The sequence below is a fragment of the Lampetra fluviatilis genome, chromosome 5, assembly GCF_964198595.1.
Source record: "Lampetra fluviatilis chromosome 5, kcLamFluv1.1, whole genome shotgun sequence".
Taxonomy (NCBI): domain Eukaryota; kingdom Metazoa; phylum Chordata; class Hyperoartia; order Petromyzontiformes; family Petromyzontidae; genus Lampetra; species Lampetra fluviatilis.
In genome coordinates, this window is record NC_136279.1 from 20874212 (window position 1) to 20895757 (window position 21546).

General features: G+C 44.5%; 1 protein-coding gene across 2 annotated transcripts in view; it reads left to right on the forward strand.

The window, feature by feature from the left end:
* LOC144932751 (kin of IRRE-like protein 1) overlaps nt 1-21546 on the forward strand; it is a 107546-nt gene that overhangs the window by 50777 nt on the left and 35223 nt on the right. For both annotated transcript variants that reach the window (XM_078857158.1, XM_078857159.1), the window contains exons 2-3: nt 6795-6947; nt 17194-17343. In XM_078857158.1, coding sequence (XP_078713284.1) covers nt 6795-6947; nt 17194-17343 — 303 coding nt within the window. The remainder of the gene's footprint in view (nt 1-6794; nt 6948-17193; nt 17344-21546) is intronic.

Sequence of the window (21546 nt, forward strand, 5' to 3'; positions counted from 1 at the left end):
AGAGGCCACGAACGGTCTCTCCTCCACAGGACGACCACTGCTGATGTCTGACAAAGCGGCACTCGTTATTTTGTCAACTCGGCTCTTGGCTAGGATTTGAACTCATGTCCTTACAATTGGATTGCCTGTATAGGTCTGTAGATAACCTCAATTTTGACATCGCCCTTTCTCTCTGACGCCAGACGCCAATCTCTGTGTTGCACAGTATCTTGAGATACAACTGCATTTTTACGTCCTTGATAAATCTGAACTGTGCTGCTTTGTGTATTGTATTATGTGAGCCTCAATTTATGCTGTGCACTAAAGACCAGACATGTCGGACCGAAGTGCAAATGTGTTAGTGGGACGCTCAGACAAATAAATAAGCCAATGACACTTACATGCGCCTCCCTTTGAGACCACCTAAACAGTCAGTGATAAAATAGTGCAATGGGCATTGCTTTAGTGTTTGTTTCTCAGGGTTCCAACTACAGAACCATTTGCAAAAAGCGAATGCAGAGGGGTTTACTTATTTATTTAAATCATTCCATTGGCTCTGGCAGATTGAGCTGTATGTGACACAATCCACCTTTGGCTCATTTAGATGCAATGATTATACGGGATCTTGGGCTATTGGGCGGTAGGGTGGCGGTGCAGTGGTAAGCGCACCTAGTGCTCTGAGTTTGAATTCAGTGGTGAGAGATATATGAACTGGTCATTTAGCAACCCTCATCACAAACCCACACAGATCAGCGTGGTGAAGTGTGGTCAAACAAATCCCCGTGACTGACATGGTGTGGGGTGGACTTCATCCAGCAGGAGGATTGACAAAGAACTGTAAATAATGAAACATATATGTTGTCATTTATTGACGTGGCAATGACACACGCTTTGTGCACTTGTTTTGAGAGAACTGCACCATGCTTTGGCAGAGTACTACACATGTGTAGTGAGTGACTTCCGACACACGTCTAGTAGAAGGCTTCTTACTTATTAAGAGCACGCAGGGCGAGACACTTCGTGACGCGGCTACACCTACGCTGTCCAATCACGCAGCCCATCTCCGTTCCTGCGCTACGCTGGCTGGCTGACGAGCGTAGCGGCGGCGACGGAGCTGGTCTTGCAGAAGAAAAGCCACGTGGTCGAAGACGAAGAGATGACGGAGGCAGCGACGCAACCAGAACCCAGACCCCATGCTAACAGTCCCAAAGCTCTGGTTCGTTGCCCCTTCTATCTGCCTGGAGTGGCCAAGCTCCACCTCTGGCCACGCCCCCTTTCTAGAACCTTCTAGACCCTTCGGAATGGTTCCCGGAGCTTCGCGACTGACTCCGCCCTTGACCTTTACCCCAGATACGCCCCTTCATAATGAGGCATTATGTAATGCAGCTATAACTGTAATTACCCTTACAGGCCGGCAGGTGTCAACCTGTCATTACACATGTATTAGGCTCTCTCCAAAGCAATTCGTTGTGCCAATTGTATCATGAGCTAGAACTCACTCCTGGTGGTGTTAGAGCACAACAATTTTTACCAACCACCAGCATCATCGACTGAAAAATCTAGGCAGCATTTAATGAAATCAAATATTTAAATAAACAATTATTTATTTAAATATCACAGAAGAGTTACATGTTTTAATGCGTGTCCATTCAAATAATATGCAGCATTTTAAAGTGAGTTCAGGACAACTTGCCATTTTTGTGACGCCAGATTCAATGCTAGGTTCGAAATTGATGAGTAGGAATGGTTGACAATTCTTGTCAGATTATTTTTTGATTGCCTGCTATTTTGTTTTATTATTATCCACTGTAATGGAGGACTCCGGTTACCACCTATCCTGGTATTATTCGGATCGTAGAATTTTTTTGAGGTAGCTGTCCTGGGAAAATGTTTTTATTCCATGGACATTTAAATTAAAAAAAATTCCCCCCACTGACAATGCGTTTACACGTAGTTTAAAATTTTCCGGCATCGTGTGATATTCTTGCCTCAGAGGTGGCGACCCTCCTGAGGGACAGGGTAGGGTTGTTGGTTTGGGGCGCGTATTTTAGCAGATGCACGGCATGCTGGGTAAAATGTTATCTGGCTGACGAGGCACGACGTGGTTGGAAGCGCACGGCCATCTGTTTCAGGTTAACTTCAGTTGAGTTAGTGGGGATTTTTTCTATTTGACGGGTGTGGGATGGGGATGGGTGGTTGGTGGGGGGGGGTGTGGAACGACATTCAGCCAATCGGTGTCGTGCTATTCGTTCGCAGATGCGCGCGCAATCTGTGCGGACACGCGTGTGATTTGCTATCTAATCGTGCATTACGGAACGTGCGCCCTGCCCTTCTCTGATCTTCTTCCTGTCTCCTCGTGCGCCTGTCGCACGTATGTACATCTGGTATGTTGATCTTATTTCGCACCGTAAGTAGCCAACCGTGCAAATTGGAGGTGGAGCCAAAAAATAAAGCAAACATATGGATCAGGGAGATGATGCATGTGATGCAGCAATCCGTCTTGCTCCTGGACACGGGTCGATCTCGTCACTCCGTCTCCACAGTGGAAGTGCTATCGCGTCATCCTCGTTTGGCCGCCACTCCCGTCACTAGCCTTGACCACCGGCCATCGTTCATACCAGTGATGGCCCTGCCCAAGCCCACGCACTTTTCCGCATAGTGAATGTGATGTCTCCTCTAATGTGCATCATCACGCTGATGCACGTGTCTCCTCTTTTTGTCGCTCAGTGAAATTGTTCATTTTTTTCATTGTATGTATATATGTATGTTGAACTTCTTTCGCACCGTACATAGCCAACCCTGCTAATCGTAGGTACGGGGGAATGACAACAAAATCAACACAAAAATCCGTTCTAAAGAAATTAGTTTTCAATCTAGATGTAAGCATGCACAGCTCCCAGTTGCTTCCAAATATCAGAAGGAAGGGCGTTCCAGATGGCCGCAGAAGTGCATCTGAAAGTGTGCAATGCAGTCACCGTCTTTGTTCGAAATGTCCATATTGTTGTCAGTGTCCATATTTCAGATCCATTCGTCATAGCCGGTAGTTAGTAGATGATGATGAACAAAAAAAAACTTCGAGAACACACGAGAGTTAGAGACATCACCTTGGCTGCTAGGAAAAAGTACACGTGCTTGGGACAGGAGGCATCGTGGTCGAGACTAACGACAGAATGGCAGCCAAATGAGTAAAACATGAACCGGGAAGTACATCCACTCAGATCACCCCTTGAAAAAGAGGCAGTGTGCCTCAAATCAGCCTATATTCCATCTCGAGGTTATATAAATTCTACTCGCTACCACCGTGTGCGCCTACCAGAGATCAGAGCTGCACAAATCAGCTCGTTTGTGTGGAAGCAAGATGGATCGTTTTCACGAGTGAGACCGTGAGAGAAGGTGATGACTTGCAGCGATATATATATACACACACACACACACACATCTAGCAGTGGGTAGAGAATGGCAAACGATGATGAGATGACGGCCTTGTCCTCATTCTGGCTGTGGAGGATAATTTAAAGGAAATTGCTCGTGTCGTTGGCGCAAACGGCAAACATTGACTCATACATGGGCATGCGTGGGCACGAGCACGTGTGGACCATTTGTATGTTTTTCTTAAAGCAAACACATGTCCTTGTAGTGAGGGATCTGAAAATGTTTTGAGTTACCAACCAAAGGTCAGTGTAGGTGATGTGGTATTGTCATTCATATACTGTGTATATATATGTACTTTTGCCTGTTTATTTCAGACCATGTAAATGTAACTCACAATATTGTGGGAAATATCTGCACAGCATTATTTTGTTTTGGTTTTGTGGAATAATAAATGAAACAGTTTTACTTTCAAGAAACTATACTGGGTTTCCGATGTCCCCTATGAATGCTATTTTGATCCAGCATAGTCCTGTAATTTAACGTTGGTGGAACGTACTGTGTAAATCGACACTTGTTAAATCGTAGCTTTGATTTGTTCGATACGTTTGTGTGTTGCCTTGCATTGATTGTGATTTTGAGTTTCACCTCCCCTGTATGATAGTTGTCACTGCGCATGGCCAAGGTTTTGGTATAATTACAAATCGCGGTGCTTATTTAAGTTGCCATCATTAGAGGTAATTGTGTTGTTCTTTTCGTGAAAAAAAATTAAACAGTTTAGAGATCAAAACAGGAAAACTAACGTGCATTTCACTTTGAAAAAAAAAACTCATACCTGCTATCACGAGACATTTATCTTGTGCAAAAGGAATATGTTGGAATCAAAGTGAGGATGAAAGCCACACAAAGGAACAGTGGCAGCAATGATGGTGGTAATTGGGATGCCGCATCTCGCACATTTCAACAAAGCACACGAAGCAAATTAATGGGACATTGCACCTAACCGTGTTGCATTCCCAAGACACTAATTGGTAAACAACACTGAAAGCAATATGTTTTACGATCAGTTATGTGATCATAACAAATGCTGCTATCGTCACCGACTGTGTGTGTGTGGTTAGTCGCCGATGGCCTGTGTGTGTGTGGTTAGTTCACAATGGCCTGTGTGTGTGTGAGTATTCACCGATGGCCCGCCCGGCCCTCTGGAATGCAAGGAAAGGGTTCTTTAGACTCTTTGTGGTCCCGTTTTCCAGTCCAAGGCAGTCGCTGTGACCTCTGCTTGTCTTATGATCTACGGATTTTTTTTTATATGTGGAGAATGTAAGATTAACGCATGGTAAAGGATCAAACACTTTGTGATCGCTCGGATTTTGCCGTCGGATGAACTGGCTTTAGATTTTAGATCTTTAAAAGATACACCACATAGTATTTCAGTATTTTAAACCATTATCCAATAAACTCTGTACCTTCCTGGAACTACGTCCGATGCAAGTCTTATCTCCAATGTTTATTCCATGGTCGTTGTTCTTTTTATAGCTTTGTGAGTGAAAATAAGACCTGTCCCATTTGTGGCACCATGCTGGAGCTCTGCCATCCACGCAGTTGGCAAGAGATTCGCACAAATGCCATAAAACGCACGGAGAACAGGCACTGGAGATGGACTCGCTAATGACAAGAATATTTCTAAGTTGCGCCGCCACGTAATAAAGCAGCAATTTATTGCATTAAACGGCAAATATGCCACCAGTGATTGAGCACCCATGTGTCCAATTGATAGGGAACTACAGCCAAATAAAGGCTCCAGATCGATACCACGCGCTGTTCCCTCAATCAGCACCACCGGCTTGTGGTATAATTAAAAGCATTAGCAGTCACAGGCGATGGTCAGAGAGGGGAAAAAAGGATGCTTAATGGACTGCCACTCTTAATGAACTGCCCACTAACGGGCAGCGCTAATGAGTAATGAAATAAATCGTCGCTTCATCGGGCAATGCCGAGCCACAGCCACCAGCCAGACAAGGTCACCGAGGAGTGGCCTGGTGTCTGCTCTTGACGTCGCTGCTTTTTGCTGCATGGCGTGCCAAGGGTAAACGCTGCTTGAAGCCCAAATCCCCACTTTTACTTTGAAGAGACTCTTCACTGCAATACATTTCACCGACTACCATCATATTATGGTCGCTCTATAAATCCGATTCAAATAAGGTGCCATTCTAACTGGCCTCACGATGGATAACTACACAAACCGAGTTCCATGTACGTTTCTGAACAGAACCTGTGTCCTTGAATGCGTTTATGACTTACTTTGTATATCAATTGCCCTTTTTTAACGCGCAACAATTTACGTAGAAGGGTGGTAGAGACAAAAAAGAAAACTCAAATGTGAAATTCATGTGTCCGTGCAACACAAACGAGGACTGGCATTGTTACGGCTTGGCACTTTGAATGCGCTGCACCGAACAGGTTTAACGAATGAAGTTGTACGTTTCGAGGCCGAGTCAGACCACAACGGTGCACATCGGCATGTCCTCGGCACTGCTTGCAAGAGTAGCTCCAGCAAACAAGAGTCCAGAGACTTGCTGCCCCCCCCTCCCCCCAAATAGTCTACTCATGGTTGCTGGCGGGGGGGGGTGTGTGGTGGCCGTGCACTGAAATTCTGCCACTCACAACGCCTCTCTTGCGCGTGCCAGCGTTTTGTCGAGAATCAATACTTGTAATTTAAAATTAAATATAAATGTCAGTTATTATATGAAGTCGGACATTTTTACTGCTTGTCCTAAACCCTGACAAATGGTGGCGTTTAATACATGTATGCCATAGGCCTCTTTGCACTGGGGCTCAGGCTGACTATTTGTTCCCGATAACATCACGAATGGCAGCAGGCCACAGGCACATTCCTGGAAGCCGCTGGTTGCAATGCATGCTTACGTTGATTCCTTCGTGATTGCGGGTGTATGCGTGGGTGGAGGGGTGGGCGGGGGGCCTTGCAGCAGTTGAGCCGCTTGCCAGTGAACGGTTTCCAGCAAATGGTGCCGGCTTCGTCATTGCGCCGAGCACGTATTTTTTTTATTCCCCGCGGGCGCACCGGGAAGACGGTGGCAATGCCGCGTGCGAGCGGCGATGCAATGCTGGGCGAGCGCGGCAATTGTGTGGCCCTCGACTGTGTGAAGTTCAGGCGCGTGCCTCCACATTCAAAGGATAGCTTCCCCTATTTTTTTTATTAATTATGATGCCGCCTCTCCCGCACACACACAGTTGACTAGAGGTTACGTTCATTACATTAACCGCCCACTGCACACGCCTCCTGCACAATGGTTTAAGGAGCCACCCATATGTCATGAAAGAAAAAAAATATCCGAACAGAAGAATGCAACCTTGCTACCTTGCCATGCAAAACTGCTTCACTCCTCTTGCTCTCTTGTTGTCTCCCCCGTCCCCCACCTCTGCAGTGAGCGCAAAGGCGTCCTTCGCACAGGAGCCATCCGATTGCTCGGTGGTGGCCGGCCAGCCAGTCACGCTCATGTGCGTGGTAGCTAACTACTCGGGCATTGTGCAGTGGACCAAGGACGGGCTGGCGCTGGGTGCCGAGCATCATCTGCCAGGTACGCAACTACCCCCCCCCCCTCGCACAGCACACTCCCTCCGCGGTGCGAACCTGTGTCAAGGCCACTTCAGTCACTCAGGATGGCGTGCGGCCACCATCCCTCGGTTTTCGAAGCGAGGCGGAGGCTTGTTGAAGACACAATAGCACCATTGAAAAAGAAGCGCCAGTTATGCGAGTGCACCAAAATTGATTTAGCAAAAAGTGAAAATTCAATGAATGCGGGAAAACCTTGCCCAATGCAGCTTCGTTGATTGCACGTTTTGGCTATACCTGTACACGGTTTAAGTAATGAAGTCTGTTTTCGGGAACACGGGGGATGATGTTTTGGCTCTACGTGGTTTGACGCTGCTAAGATTCTCATCTGCGCCAGAAAATTGTTCCATGAGAGTGCTGCATCCATTGGAAGGTGTGAATGAATCGACTGTGAGAGCGATTAGTTACCATGTATGTTTATGTGTTTTTTTTAATATGTTTTTGCTTGATAATGTAACACACTCCACACACACAATGGGCCAACGCAAATGTTCACACAGTGCCGCATGCCTCTAACCGTTCACTCCTTGAGCATGTCAGTCGTACGGGCGCCTAGAACGGCGACACGTTAACGTTCGAGTGACTGACGTATCCAGACAGAAGCAAAAATCAGACGTTGATTGGTTCATCTAGATATGGACGAATGGGGAATGAGGTTAGAAAATTCAATGTCAGGGGCGAGCGTTGGCCCTGAGTCCTGTGGTGTGGGAAGAAAAATGAACACGGGGGTTTTGTATTGAGGTGAAATTTTAAAATAGTGTACACACACATGCAAGAAACGAATAACGACTCAGAATCCTTAATAAGAATAACAAGGGTGGAAATATTCTAGAATTAGTTAAACAAAGAGGGAGAAGGCGATAATTTCAGACCCAGGAACGCAACCCTATATTTTCCATAAGGTCTGTCACCTGTCGAACGCGGTTTTGCCCAACACGGCATTTTCCAAGAATGTAACCAGGTTTGCACCACGTAAATTATTTCGTTTTCCATAAAGTTTTTCTTTTTGTTTTAAACAATTCAAATAAGAAGGGAACCAACCCACCGTTCCCATCGCACATTGGTTTGCTCCAAAGCCTTACATCGATATTTGTGGTGGCAGTGCCAAACATGACTCGCGAGCTTTCGCACCATTGGGGGAGCCTCGGCGGCAGTTATTCATTCAATCTCACAACTGTGGCAGATGAAAAGTTGGCTGGCCCATTTGTACACAAGGCCGAAGGCTTTGGAGAGCAACTACGACCCTTGTCCCTGTTTTGAACAAAGCAAAGCCAGTAATAAGGCTTTGGCAACACCGCAGCCGTGCAACTGCATCATAGATTACGTTCGATTTCTGCAACACGGTCATATTGACATCATCACTCCCCCGTAATTGTATGTATCTTTTTTTACTGAAATACCGGAAAGTCTGGATGGCTGTCCATGATTAAACCAGGTTGTCAAGGATTGTGAGATAATGGTCTTGGCCTGGTCACCGATAGATACATATATATATACAGGTATACGGCCATATTGTCAATCAACTGCTAGATGAGTGCCAGCCCGATGCTGTGCAGGTCCTGGGTGCAACTTGACCATACGTAACCATGCGAGTTAGTGCATGTTGAAGGTCCGGGGCAGATGCGTCAGAGCATAGGAGTGCAGCGCAACAGTTGGTTAGCACAGCACTGCCCTCTGTTGCACAAAATATGGCACTGTTGCCCATGTCACAAATCTAGACTGTTGCCCTTGTCACAAATGACTACACAAAAAAGCATCACACAAAATGTGTGGTTTTTTTTTACACTCTATGACTAAATTCCAGCTACGGAAAATAAAAAAAGATCAGTTTGACAGTGATTTGATGTACATTACTTTGTAGAACGGTGGGTGGGAACATTATACCCCTGAATGTAGATAAGAGGTCACATGAAGGGATCTCAGAAGTTGTGCTGTGATATCTGGTTCAATAGGCCATGCTCTAACGCTGATGTGGGAGCTCTAGATTGATTTTTCATCTCATAACGTTACACTCATAGTCCTACAATTGGAGAAAAATGTCGGAAAACCCCAATTAATAATACTAATCTTTTTCTGTCCTGGAAACTTACCAACCTTTACACGTAAATTGTGATTCATGAATAGTGGCTGAGACTCAAAGGACCAACTACTTGCGCTACGGTTTTTTTTAACCGTGTACTGCAAATTTCATACCTAGTCGTTTCACTCATATTTTCGGGTGGGACGGAGGAGAATGCAGAAGCTAAATTATATTTTTACCAGAGTTGCTTAGCACAGGCCCTGAAGGCCTGAAATTGCAAATAGTGCCGTTTGTTACTCGCCAAGTGGCCTTGAAATAGTTGAACATCAACACATCCCTTGAATCATTCTCGGATATTTTAATCTTGGAAAAGGAGACGATGGAAGGGCCTTCCAAGGTTTGAGCATTGCGACAAAAAAAAAGCAGAAAGGGGAAAGAAGTGTGTGGCTGTTGGCCATAGTATGGATTAGCCTCAAGAGTCAAACTGGAAGACTGAGTACCCGACATGCGAGGAGGAATCAATGAGTAAAGTTTATGGGGAGAACGTACCACGGTTGCAGTGATAGAGGAGTGATAAGGATGTGACTGAGTGCTGGCGTGCGTGTGAATTGCTCACTCCTTCGCCTGGTATGCAGGAGGTCGTGGGTTTGATTCCGACCCTGACGCCTGCTGTATATTTGGCGTTTGCATGTACTCCCTGTGATTTAGTGGATTTTTCTCCGAGATTCTCCGGGTTTCTCCCTCCACATTTCGAAACGTGCGTGTAGGATATTCGGCTGCTGTAAATTTCCACCTGGAAAGCCACTTCGTTGAGCCATCGTTTGTGGCCAGGTCGCTTCTGAAAAAGATATATATAATTCAGTGGGCCGCACCTGGTAAAATAAAAATAGATTATAATTTCCTAGAATCAGGTGGATGGACTAGGAGGATATTATTTATTTCCAATGGCCGGAGGAAACAGGTATAGGCCGTCACGGTGACAAGATGTTAACTCCCTGACGCCTGGAGATTTGGAGTTTGCTTGTCTCTCCCTATGGTCGCGTGGATTTTTCTCTGGATCTTCCGGTTTTTCCCTCCACATTTAGAATCAACATCACGCGTTCAAGAGCATTTGGCTGTTATACATTTCAACACGCTAAACCACTTCGATGAGCTATCATTTGTGGCCAGGTTGCTTTTCTGAAAAAGAGTTATTTAGCTAAGTGGGTCTTACCTGATTAAATAATAAAAAAGCGACCTTTCCCCTTCGCCTGTCTACGAAGCGTGGCATTTGATGGAGAATCCCTTACAAAATATGGCAAAGAGTCTGCGTGGTCGGTTGCTTCTATAGCCCAGACATTTAATTGGTATGTTTGATTTTTGAAGGCGGTTAAGTCAGTTTGTGACTGTGCCTGTGGCACATCCATGAATGAGGGAATTGTGAAGAGGGCATTCATTGCAGGGAGTTCCATTGTGTGGAACCTGGCATATCCTTGCCAATAACTGATAGCTGAAGTGAAACACCAGAAGCAAAAGAAAGTTGCCTACGTTTACAAAACACAAAGAGTCTGTAGCAGATCGTGCTCTTGTATAAAACATTTGGGGAAATTGAATGAGAGTGATTCTGCAGATTTGAGTTGCATTGGGTCGATGCCTCGGATGGATGTTTTAGTCTACTTCTTTGAGTCTACAAATTCCTTGTAGATTTTCTTGTAACTTTTCACACATGTACTGCACTCTTATTTATTGATTATATTTTTGCTACATAGGAAAAGTGAGCCCCTAGTTAGCCAGATGAAAATGCTGCACATAGAGGAATACAAAAGTAAATATGTATATATTTTGACCAGCTCAGGTATCCAGTGGAAGAGGGATGTACGCCGGTGTTTAAACAATGACTGGCTTCTGCGTGAAGTCACCGATCCATTGTGCAACTGGGGCCACCTTCACATAGAACACCTGAGTCAGTTTGTGGGACCCATTGCAACAATCTCTGTCATGCTCCAATGCAAAAAAACACTCTTTCATCGTGTTTATACGATGCAACGCCATAACCAAATGCCTTTTTAAAAAGAATGATCGCCACTTTGCACACCGGGCACAGTTGTGACTTTTTAGCATGCTGTGTTGGGCTCAGAGGAAGAGAAAAAGAAATACAATATTTATCATGCACAAGGCAGAAAGTTGAGCAGATGACAAACCAATGACGTTGGAGTTCAATGTCATGTCACATGGGATTGATGCATGATGACAACTTACGTCAATACCCTTAAGGGTTACTGCATAAATCAGATGTGCCACGTCTCTAATTGCCTTGATTGGCATTTCATGTGCACATAGTCAACTGCAAGGTTGTGAAAAAGCCACTGTCTTCTTACAAAAAGCGCATCGGTCACTTTTCACTGACGTCTATGGAGTTACAAAGAAGAAGAAAAAGCCCTTACGGAGTTAATTGATTCTGTACGTGCAGGTGTTAAACTCATTAAAAGATTAATATGGATGGAACACGCAGCACTAAAAAAAAGACTGGTGACATAATCCGTTTTGGTAATTAGAGACACACAGATAAACATAGCGAGATGTTAACCGCTGCATTAATAACGATGAGCAAAGTATCCGAATGTTTCCTGACGAGCGATCACTGGTGCGCAGAGGAATCAAATTTGAAATCGGTATCCAAGCATCTGATCATAACTGACAAACCCCCCCACCGGTTAATCCTTGGCGGGCCAATTGAATGCTTTTATATATTTTTTGAGATGCGATGAGGGGAACGGGCTCTCTGGCGGCAGAACAATGTGAAATTGATTAAATTAGCCGATTGCTACTCATCAGAAATCCTATTTTATCTGCTGGCCATTTTTTTTTTGCAAAAGAAAGGGGACCTTGGATGTGATGATACCTGCAGAGTGCATTTACCGATTCCATCAGTGATCATTCTGTGCTAATGAACTTTTACGGCAGATTGATTTCACACGGTGTTCCCTGTTCACGCGCCATTTTTACAGTGGCACCCGCATTGTGTACAAAATTACCACCCGCTATTTCCTTTTAAATGGATAATTTGTGAGCCAATTTTGAAAGCTAAGAGTTATACGCTATTACAATATTTCACTGCTATGGGGTGAAATATCGACATGGGTGGGATGGCTTCCGTTGCTTGAAGCACGCAATTAAGAGCACCACTTGATACGTGGAACAATTACAAGAATATTCTGAAATTAAGTGGAAAATTAAGCGATATGCGAATGACATTATTTTCCTTGCTGTGTATCAGCACAATTGCTGCTCAGGCATTAGGCAGGAGGTATTCACTAGTCACTTTAAGATGTTTCTTGTTTATGTTTTTGTTTGATTGCGGTTGCACCCGATTCAAGAGCCACATGACTCACAGGGCTTTACCTAATAAATGAATGAAATGAAATAAACATGCCTCTTGCAAAGAGAACAGTGGCTGCCCTGTGATGTCAAGCGTTAATCGTACATCGGGTTGCTTGGAAATATTCATTACTAAATAATGAATCTCAATCAGCATCTTTCTGGATAAATAATAAACATAGCGCTTAGCCTCTTTTGTATCCACTGCTGGATGAACGCTTCCTCACAATGTGCCACTTATGGGGATTATTTAACCATACTTCACCATGCTGGTGACTGCAGGTTGGTGAAGAGTAGCAGGGCCCTGCATGAGGCCTGATAGCATTAGCCCATGTTTGCCATGGCCAGGAATCAAACTCAGGTCACTGGGTTCGTAGTGCAGTGCGCTAACAACTATGCCACCGCACAAACACCTTCCCACCTGCCCAAATTGATCGTGGACATACAAATTCGAATCTGACAAGTTACGTTTGCAAACGCTGGAAAGAAATGCATTGCAGCAACTGCGCATATATTTAGACCATGTTAATAATGTGCGCATGAGTTTTTGACACATGCGGGATACACATCCCACGCTAAATTGTCAAGGTGCCCTCATTTGGCATCCACCCCAATCGCCAAGCCTGGAGTTCAAGCTTTCTAATGGATGGGTCAATACATACGGTGGTTGATGGTGGCCAATCTGATACCTTCCCCATCAATTCTGGCATGAACACGAGGATCTGTTTTGCCTCAAACTTTTATTTATTCCATCTATTAATGGCTTCCTGTCACTCACAATATGGGCCACTGCTTTGCCGATGGTAGGACACTTTAAGCATGATACTTATTTAAATAAAAATCTGAAAATACCTCGAGCTGCCCAACCCTGTCTAGATACTTCATTATAAATCACCACTGACTCCAATACAATACAATCACCAAAGTTCCTCCCAATATATTGAACGATGATATTCTTATTCATAGAAAAATAATTCATCTGATTGGTGCAACAGTCTTATCTGACCTGTCATGGAATGGCTATGTTTCTGATTTCGGGAGATAACTTTCTTTATCAACAAACAATTTTTACCACCTGGACTCTACGAAGCACAAATATGTCCAAAGTTGGACATACTCTTGCTGGGGTGGAGCATCCAGCTCCCAATTCACTGCACCGGATAGAGTTCAACGAACAGCAGTTACATCCATCGATGGTTAGGCATTCGCTGAATCACTCCGGTCACTGGCTCATTGGCGGTCAGTCACCTCTTTATCACCCATCTCTCGCTGCTACCATGGTTCACTCAGTGATTCCCCCCACCAATGTTGAAGATCCGGTCTACCAGACTGACTGTTTTGTCTCATCCACTGTGTTCAACCACCACACTGCAGGTCAAAACTATTTTCTGTCTGCTTCTTCCGTTTCCAGTGGTCATCTTCGAAAATTCGATGCCATGGTCCATTTTTTCCATGCTGTTATAACCTGGTTGTTGTTGTTATAACCTGGTTGTTGTCCGTTTGATTTTGCTGGTCCTTTGGGCCTGTCCTCAGAAACTGTTTAAAACGTTGTCAGCCTCACATACAGTGAGGGAAAAAAGTATTTGATCCCCTGCTGATTTTGTACGTTTGCCCACTGACAAAAAAAATGATGTCTATAATTTTAATAGTAGGTTTATTTGAACAGCGAGAGACAGAATAACAACAAAAAAATGCAGAAAAACGCATGTCAAAAATGTTATAAATTGATTTGCATTTAAATGAGGGAAATAAGTATTTGACCCCTCTCAATCAGAAAGATTTCTGGCTCCTAGGTGTCTTTTATACAGGTAACGAGCTGAGATTAGGAGCACACTCTTAAAGGGAGTGCTCCTAATCTCAGCGTGTTACCTGTATAAAAGACACCTGTTCACAGAAGCAATCAATCAATCAGATTTCAAACTCTCCACCATGGCCATGACCAAAGAGCTCTCCAAGGATGTCAGGGACAAGATTGTAGACCTACACAAGGCTGGAATGGGCTACAAGACCATCGCCAAGCAGCTTGGTGAGAAGGTAACAACAGTTGGTGCGATTATTCGCAAATGGAAGAAACACAAAAGAACTGTCAATCTCCCTCGGCCTGGGGCTCCATGCAAGATCTCACCTCGTGGAGTTGCAATGATCATGAGAACGGTGAGGAATCAGCCCAGAACTACACGGGAGGATCTTGTCAATGATCTCAAGGCAGCTGGGACCATAGTCACCAAGAAAACAGTTGGTAACACACTACGCCGTGAAGGACTGAAATCCTGCAGCACCCGCAAGGTCCCCCTGCTCAAGAAAGCACATATACATGCACGTTTGAAGTTGCCAATGAACATCTGAATGATTCAGAGGACAACTGGGTGAAAGTGTTGTGGTCAGATGAGACCAAAATGGAGTTCTTTGGCATCAACTCAACTCGCCGTGTTTGGAGGAGGAGGAATGCTGCCCATGACCCCAATAAACCATCCCCACCGTCAAACATGGAGGTGGAAACATTATGCTTTGGGGGTGTTTTTCTGCCAAGGGGACAGGACAACTTCACCGCATCAAAGGGACGATGGAGGGGGCCATGTACCGTCAAATCTTGGGTGAGAACCTCCTTCCCTCAGGCAGGGCATTGAAAATGGTCGTGGATGGGTATTCCAGCATGACAATGACCCGAAACACACGGCCAAGGCAACAAAGGAGTGTCTCAAGAAGAAGCACATTAAGGTCCTGGAGTGGCCTAACCAGTCTCCAGACCTTAATCCCATAGAAAATCTGTGGAGGGAGCTGAAGGTTCGAGTTGCCAAACGTCAGCCTCGAAACCCTAATGACTTGGAGAAGATCTGCAAAGAGGAGTGGGACAAAATCTCTCCTGAAATGTGTGCAAACCTGGTGGCCAACAACAAGAAACGTCTGACCTCTGTGATTGCTAACAAGGGTTTTGCCACCAAGTACTAAGTCATGTCTTGTAGAGAGGTCAAATACTTATTTCCCTCATTAAAATGCAAATCAATTCATAACATTTTTGACATGCGTTTTCTGGAATTTTTTGTTGTTATTCTGTCTCTCACTGTTCAAATAAACCTACCATTAAAATTATAGACTGATCATTTCTTTGTCAGTGGGCAAACGTACAAAATCAGCAGGGGATCAAATACTGTTTTCCCTCACTGTATGTACACACTGATTGGTGTACCACTGGTTGAAGGCCTCCTCAAAGCTGCCACGACCACCACGACCCCACACACCATCCTAGAATGAAACAATCCACCCAGCACCTGCGCATACGTTCTCTCGGTGGCTTTCCATTCCTCGGCCGTTGTCTTTCTCAACCACTCCATTAAAATAAATAGAGAGCTACGCTCATCTCTCAGCATGAAAATTTATGTATTTATGTTTTTATTGCATCAGCTTTCCCAAGTAAATATTACTCGGCAGCATTGGTTATGCATGCAAACTCTGGAGCTTACGTGTGTTGAAATGCACCAGTTATTCATTTTAATTGTTTGTGTGCCCGTTGCAAACAGAGGCTCATTGCGAAATCACCCTCGTGCTTCCTGGACGTGACCACAAATACGCACTGGAATAAGAAATAAAAAGAGATAATGTCCAAAAATATTTTGTTCTCAACTGAAGCACATGCCATAATCTCGTAAAACACCCAATATAATTCTTTCAGCACGACTTTTTAATGCAATTGGCAAGAATTTGACCAACGCAACGCAGTGAAAAGATTTACATGCTTCTGCACAAGGCTTCCCGCGGTTTGTGCTCTCTGGTAGCTCTCTGATGCGTTAGAGTTATATCACCTAATTCAGCCTCCAACCAGCCCGTGGAGTTGCACACTGCGGACAACACGCGGGAGTTACAACCCGAAAAGATATCGGAGAGCAATGCGTTTACATGTTGGCACAAACATATAAAACTATACAACTAGAGCATTTATTTTTTACCAGGCAAGGCCCACTGAGCTATGTAGCTCTTTTTCATAAGCGACCTGGCTATCACAAATGATAGCTCACCGAAGTGGCTTATCACGTGGACATTTAGAGCAGCCAAATACTCTAAATGCATGTTGGTTTTAAATGTGGAGGGGAAAACCGGAGGACCCGGATAAAATTTTACGGCACCACGGGGAGAGAGACACATGCAAACTACAAATATACAGGCGTCAGGACTGGGATCGAACCCACGTCCTCCTGTATACCAGGCCACCGCGGTGCCCCTTGTGCCACAATGGAAATGGCTTGAGCAAGCATTTGATCTGGCATCCAAAAGTTGTACCTCCTGGGTTTGACATTCCTCCGCGAAGGCACTGGTTGAACCATTAGGCGGGTCAGAACATCAACAGGCCGATGTGCACATCTCCACCAATGGAGAATTCTAAAATAAACCACGGCAGTGCGATTGTGGCCCTGCTACCCAAACTGTGGACTATAGAGCAAACCAATGTAGTCTGCTCTCCTTCAACGTAGGATTAGCAGATACACACAATATCTCTCCAGAAGCCCTCTCGTCGTGGTTATGAGACTTCAACATCGGCATTCAGCTGCTGAATACATTGTCCTACACGAAAATAGAATAGAAGGTGGCATCCCAATGCAGTGTGATTATTGTTGTTACGGCATTGTTGTTGTAGTTTGGTGGTGGTGGTGTTGTTAGTGTTGTGGTGGAGCAGTTGTTGTGGCATTGCTGTTATTATGATGTTGATATTATTATTCTGACATTGTCATCGTTGTGGCATTGTTATTGTTGCGGCATCATCATCGTCATTATTATCCGCATCGTCGTCGCTGTCGCTGCCCTAACGCTCTGCGTGTGTCGGCGGTGGTCGCGCCCGCAGGTTGGCCGCGCTACTCCATTGTGGGCAGCACGCAGGGCGGCGAGCACAACCTGCAGGTGTCACGCGCCGAGCTCGCCGACGACGCCGTCTACGAGTGCCAGGCCACGCAGGCCGCGTTGCGGTCCCGGCCGGCCCACCTCACCGTGCTGAGTGAGTCGGTCGCACTGCTCGCCGTGCTCGTAACAGGGAGCAGAGTCATAAGCAGTTGCGTATGGACAAACGGTGCAACCGCCGAATGGGATGTCCACGCTTGCGTGGTGTTGAGACCATATTCTCTCAATTATAAGATGGACTTCCCCCCCCCCCCCCCCCGAAGCGAAAGTTAAGGGTGCATCTTATAATCCGTTAGGTGCATGTGTGTGTGTCCCTATTAGCAGCTGAGCGTGGTGCTGGCCACCCACTCAATCGTGTGCTGGGCCGGCCTTAACGGGTGCTTGCTAACAGCACTTGCCCCAACAGTCTGTTCAGGCTATGAAGGGGATATTTGGGTTTTTATTTTGGAGAGCTACAAACACAGCGACCCGAGTTCGATTTTTGCTCACGGCCAACGCCAGTGACGATTATTTGAACCGGTCTTGAGCCTCCCCTAGGTAAACTTAACCTAAAAGGGGTACCTGGTGCGGTGTATAAACGTCGCCACTCGGGGGACAATGGCGACCGGGTGTGGTGATGTCCACCTATTCCAGGGGTCGGCAACCAAAATAACAAGAAGAGCCATTTCTTTCCAATTCGGTACAAAATTCAGTATTTCAAGAGCCGCAATGCATCTGAGTACATACTGTACATACGTACATATCGTCAAGAAGCAGCCCGTAAAGAGCCGCATGCGGCTCCGGAGCCGTAGGTTGCCGACCCCTGACCTATTCCATCGTGTGCTGGGCCGGCCTTAACAAATGCCAGCACCCCACACTTGCCCCAACAGTCTGTTAAAACTATATGGGGAATATTTGTCGTCTTTGTCGTCCCTATTTGTTTTACTGTTTTGACACCAGGCACACGTTTTTGGGGTGTGTCTTACTTTTAGGAGCATCTTATAATCCAAAGCGTTTGGTAATAATAACCCGCTCAATGGAATGTCCACACATTCATGACACTTTTTCAACTTCAGTCAGATAATCCAAATATAAACTTCTTTTCACGCAATATTGATCTGATAACACCCACTGCCTGACCTTGACTAAACAAGACTATTGCAGGAGCTGTCTCTCAAGACCTGAATATATTCTAAAGAAGGCCACCTTATGATGAACATTAGAAAGCCAGTGTAAATTTTTTACTTAAATCTTTCGTGACTGTAGGAATTTATATTCTATGGTTCTTTCGGTAAAGTCACATAGATAAAAAAAAAACAATAAAATGATAAGAATAACAATGAAAATAAAGTGAATAAAAAATAATAAAAATATCCTGACGTTTCGATCGCAACACAAGGAATCGTCATCAGGAGAAAATAGAGGGGGAAAGCTGCTGAGGCAGGCTGTTTATGAAGGTTTAGAGATGGGCAGGGCAGCTAATGTTAATTTAGGAGAGGTCTCCGACACTGGCAGTAGGTCTACACCAATCAAAGCATTGCACCTCGCTCCACACACCCACACTGCTGACGGTAGAGGTGGACAAGAAAACACAAATCAAGTCATGACCCAAAGTGGTTGATGACATCTTTCCAATGATTGCTGAGTTTAAAACCGTCGTCTCGGTTGAAATTGTGTACTTAAGAGTTTACATCTTGAATCCCTCCCTCACTTGATGCAGCAAATCTGGCTGTGACGGTCCCACCTGATGACGGAGACTTGTGTTGCTTCCGAAGCGTCGTGATTTTTATTGTTTTATTTTTTATTAATTTTAATTTCATTTTTTTACCTACGTGACTTTACCGAAAGAACTAAGAGTATGAGTATATATGGATGGCTTCGTGAACAAATCTTTGTTGATAGTCAGTCGGCTTGCAAAGTATCATCGTCTTAGAGAAATCAATTTCATGTGAGCCAGCCGCATTAAAGTAATGATCAGCCATGGCAGAAGTATTGGTCCTGCTGCGTTTCAGATCTGCCTTGTGTTCACGAACACGGTCCGAGACATGTCGTTTGGTTTCCCCAATGTAACTGCTGCCGCAGATACAGCTTAGTTTGTAGATGCCGGGATATTGCATGTCAGGAATCTTGTCTTTCAGAGATGGGATCATGTACCGAATTTTATGCATTGTATTAAATCGGACCCGGATCTTGTGTTTGTTCAAGATTTTGGAAATCTTTTTGGTTATCCCTGCGATGTACGGTAAGGTGATGGCTTTGATTGGATATTTAGATGGCTCCTTCCTCGTGGTTGGGGTGATGGCTTTGCGAATTATGTAGTCAGAATATCCATTCGCCTTGAGAGCCTGGTGTACGTGTTTGAGTTCACTGGTCAGGTGGTCATGGTCGGAGATACATTGGTGTAGCGTTTTGATGAGGGAATTCTTCTGGGTTGGATGGTGGTGGGAATCAGGTTTTAGGTAGGCGTCAGAATGGGTTACTTCACTGTAGACAGAGTGGCTCATTGAACCATCTGGTCTCTTTTTGATTAAGATATCCAAGAAGGGTAGCATGCCATCCTTTTCTACCTCCATGGTGAATTTGATTGCTGGCCCTAAACAAGATTCGTTGGCATTGGAAGATGTGACGGTATTACCTTAGAGTCGCGGCATCTCTTCAGAAATGTGAGTGACTCGATCAGATGAGCTTTCTTGTCTCGGAGTTTGTTAAAAGATCTTATGGTTATGTGGAAACTCTCCCCGTAGAGGCGGTTAAATTTTTACTTAAAACTTTCGTGACTGCAGGAATTCATATTTTATGGTTCTTTCGGTAAAGTCATGTAGATAGACAAAGAAAAAAAAATAACAATAAAATAATAAAAATAACATTGAAAATAAAGTGAATGAAAAATATAATTTACACTGACTTATGCTGCCATCACATCTTCCAATGGCAAACTAATCTTGTTGAGGGCTCGCTTGGCCCTAATCTCAGAGAGAATTAGACTGCTCCTTACTGAACTAGATCATATAGACAAGACACTCTTGAAATAACACTTAACGTTGACGGAAAAAATGTGTCTACATCTGATTGGGAACATGTAGATAACATGACTGCTTCATCAGCCGCTACAATGTCAGCTAAGTGTAAAGATAACCTGATTTCCAAGTTCAACCTCCTTTCCAAGAAGAAACCAGATCCACACATTAAAAAAGATAGACGTTGACAAGGTCGTTATTAATCTGAGTAATAGCCCTATTTCCGATGGTCTAAAGTCGGTTTTAGCTAAAGGGTTATTTGTGTTTTCTTGTCCACCTCCACGGTCAGCAGTGTGGGTGTGTGGATATAGGTGCAATGCTTTGATTGGTGTAGACCTACTTCCAGTGTCAGAGCCTTCACCGACATTAACATTAGCTGCCCGCCCATCTCTACACCTTTATAAACAGCTCTTTGATTGGTGTAGACCTACTGCCGGTGTCAGAGACCTCTCGTACATTAACATTAGCTGCCCCGCCCATCTCTACACCTTTATAAACAGCTCTTTGATTGGTGTAGACCTACTGTCGATGTCAGAGACCTCTCGTACATTAACATTAGCTACCCCGACAATTTCTAAACCTTTATAAACAGCCTTGCCTCAGCAGCTTTCCCGCTCTTTTTTCTTCTGATGACGATTGCTTGTATTGGGATCGAAACGTCGTGATATTTTGAAAAAAAATTATTCACTTTATTTTCATTGTTAATTTTATTATTTTATTGTTTTTTTGTACCGAAAGAACCATAGAATACGAAGCCAGTGTAACTTCGGTGAATTTGGAGACTTTTTTTTTTCAGGATCCTGCATTTAAATGTTTTGGTCATTTATTAACGTTTGGATTTTTTTCGTGTTGGAAATCAGAATACACGGGGGGAAAAACCGCACGCACATACAAGCGGGTAACACTGAAAGCCCCACACAGATATATTAAAGAACCCATTGTTGTATCGCCATCACCTGACCACCTCACAGCCCTTCATGAACATATCTACTTTACTCGAGAGCAAATGTTGTTAGCCAACACATGTGAAGACGGCATGGTACTAAAGAGGTGGTTTGGCCAGATCATGCCCAGCCACTTCTGTCTTTTTGGCACTCATGTAAGTAGGCCTCGGCAAGGTAAGATAAAAGTTAAAAGGTAAAAACAACGAGCCTACCTTTACCTTACCTTTTACCTTACTACAATACAATCACTCTACCCTACCTTTTACCTTTCAGCAGGTAAGGTAAAAAGCAACGAGCCTACCTTTTACCCTATACAAATTACCCGATTACAGGGTAATGACTAGGGAACTACACATGAAC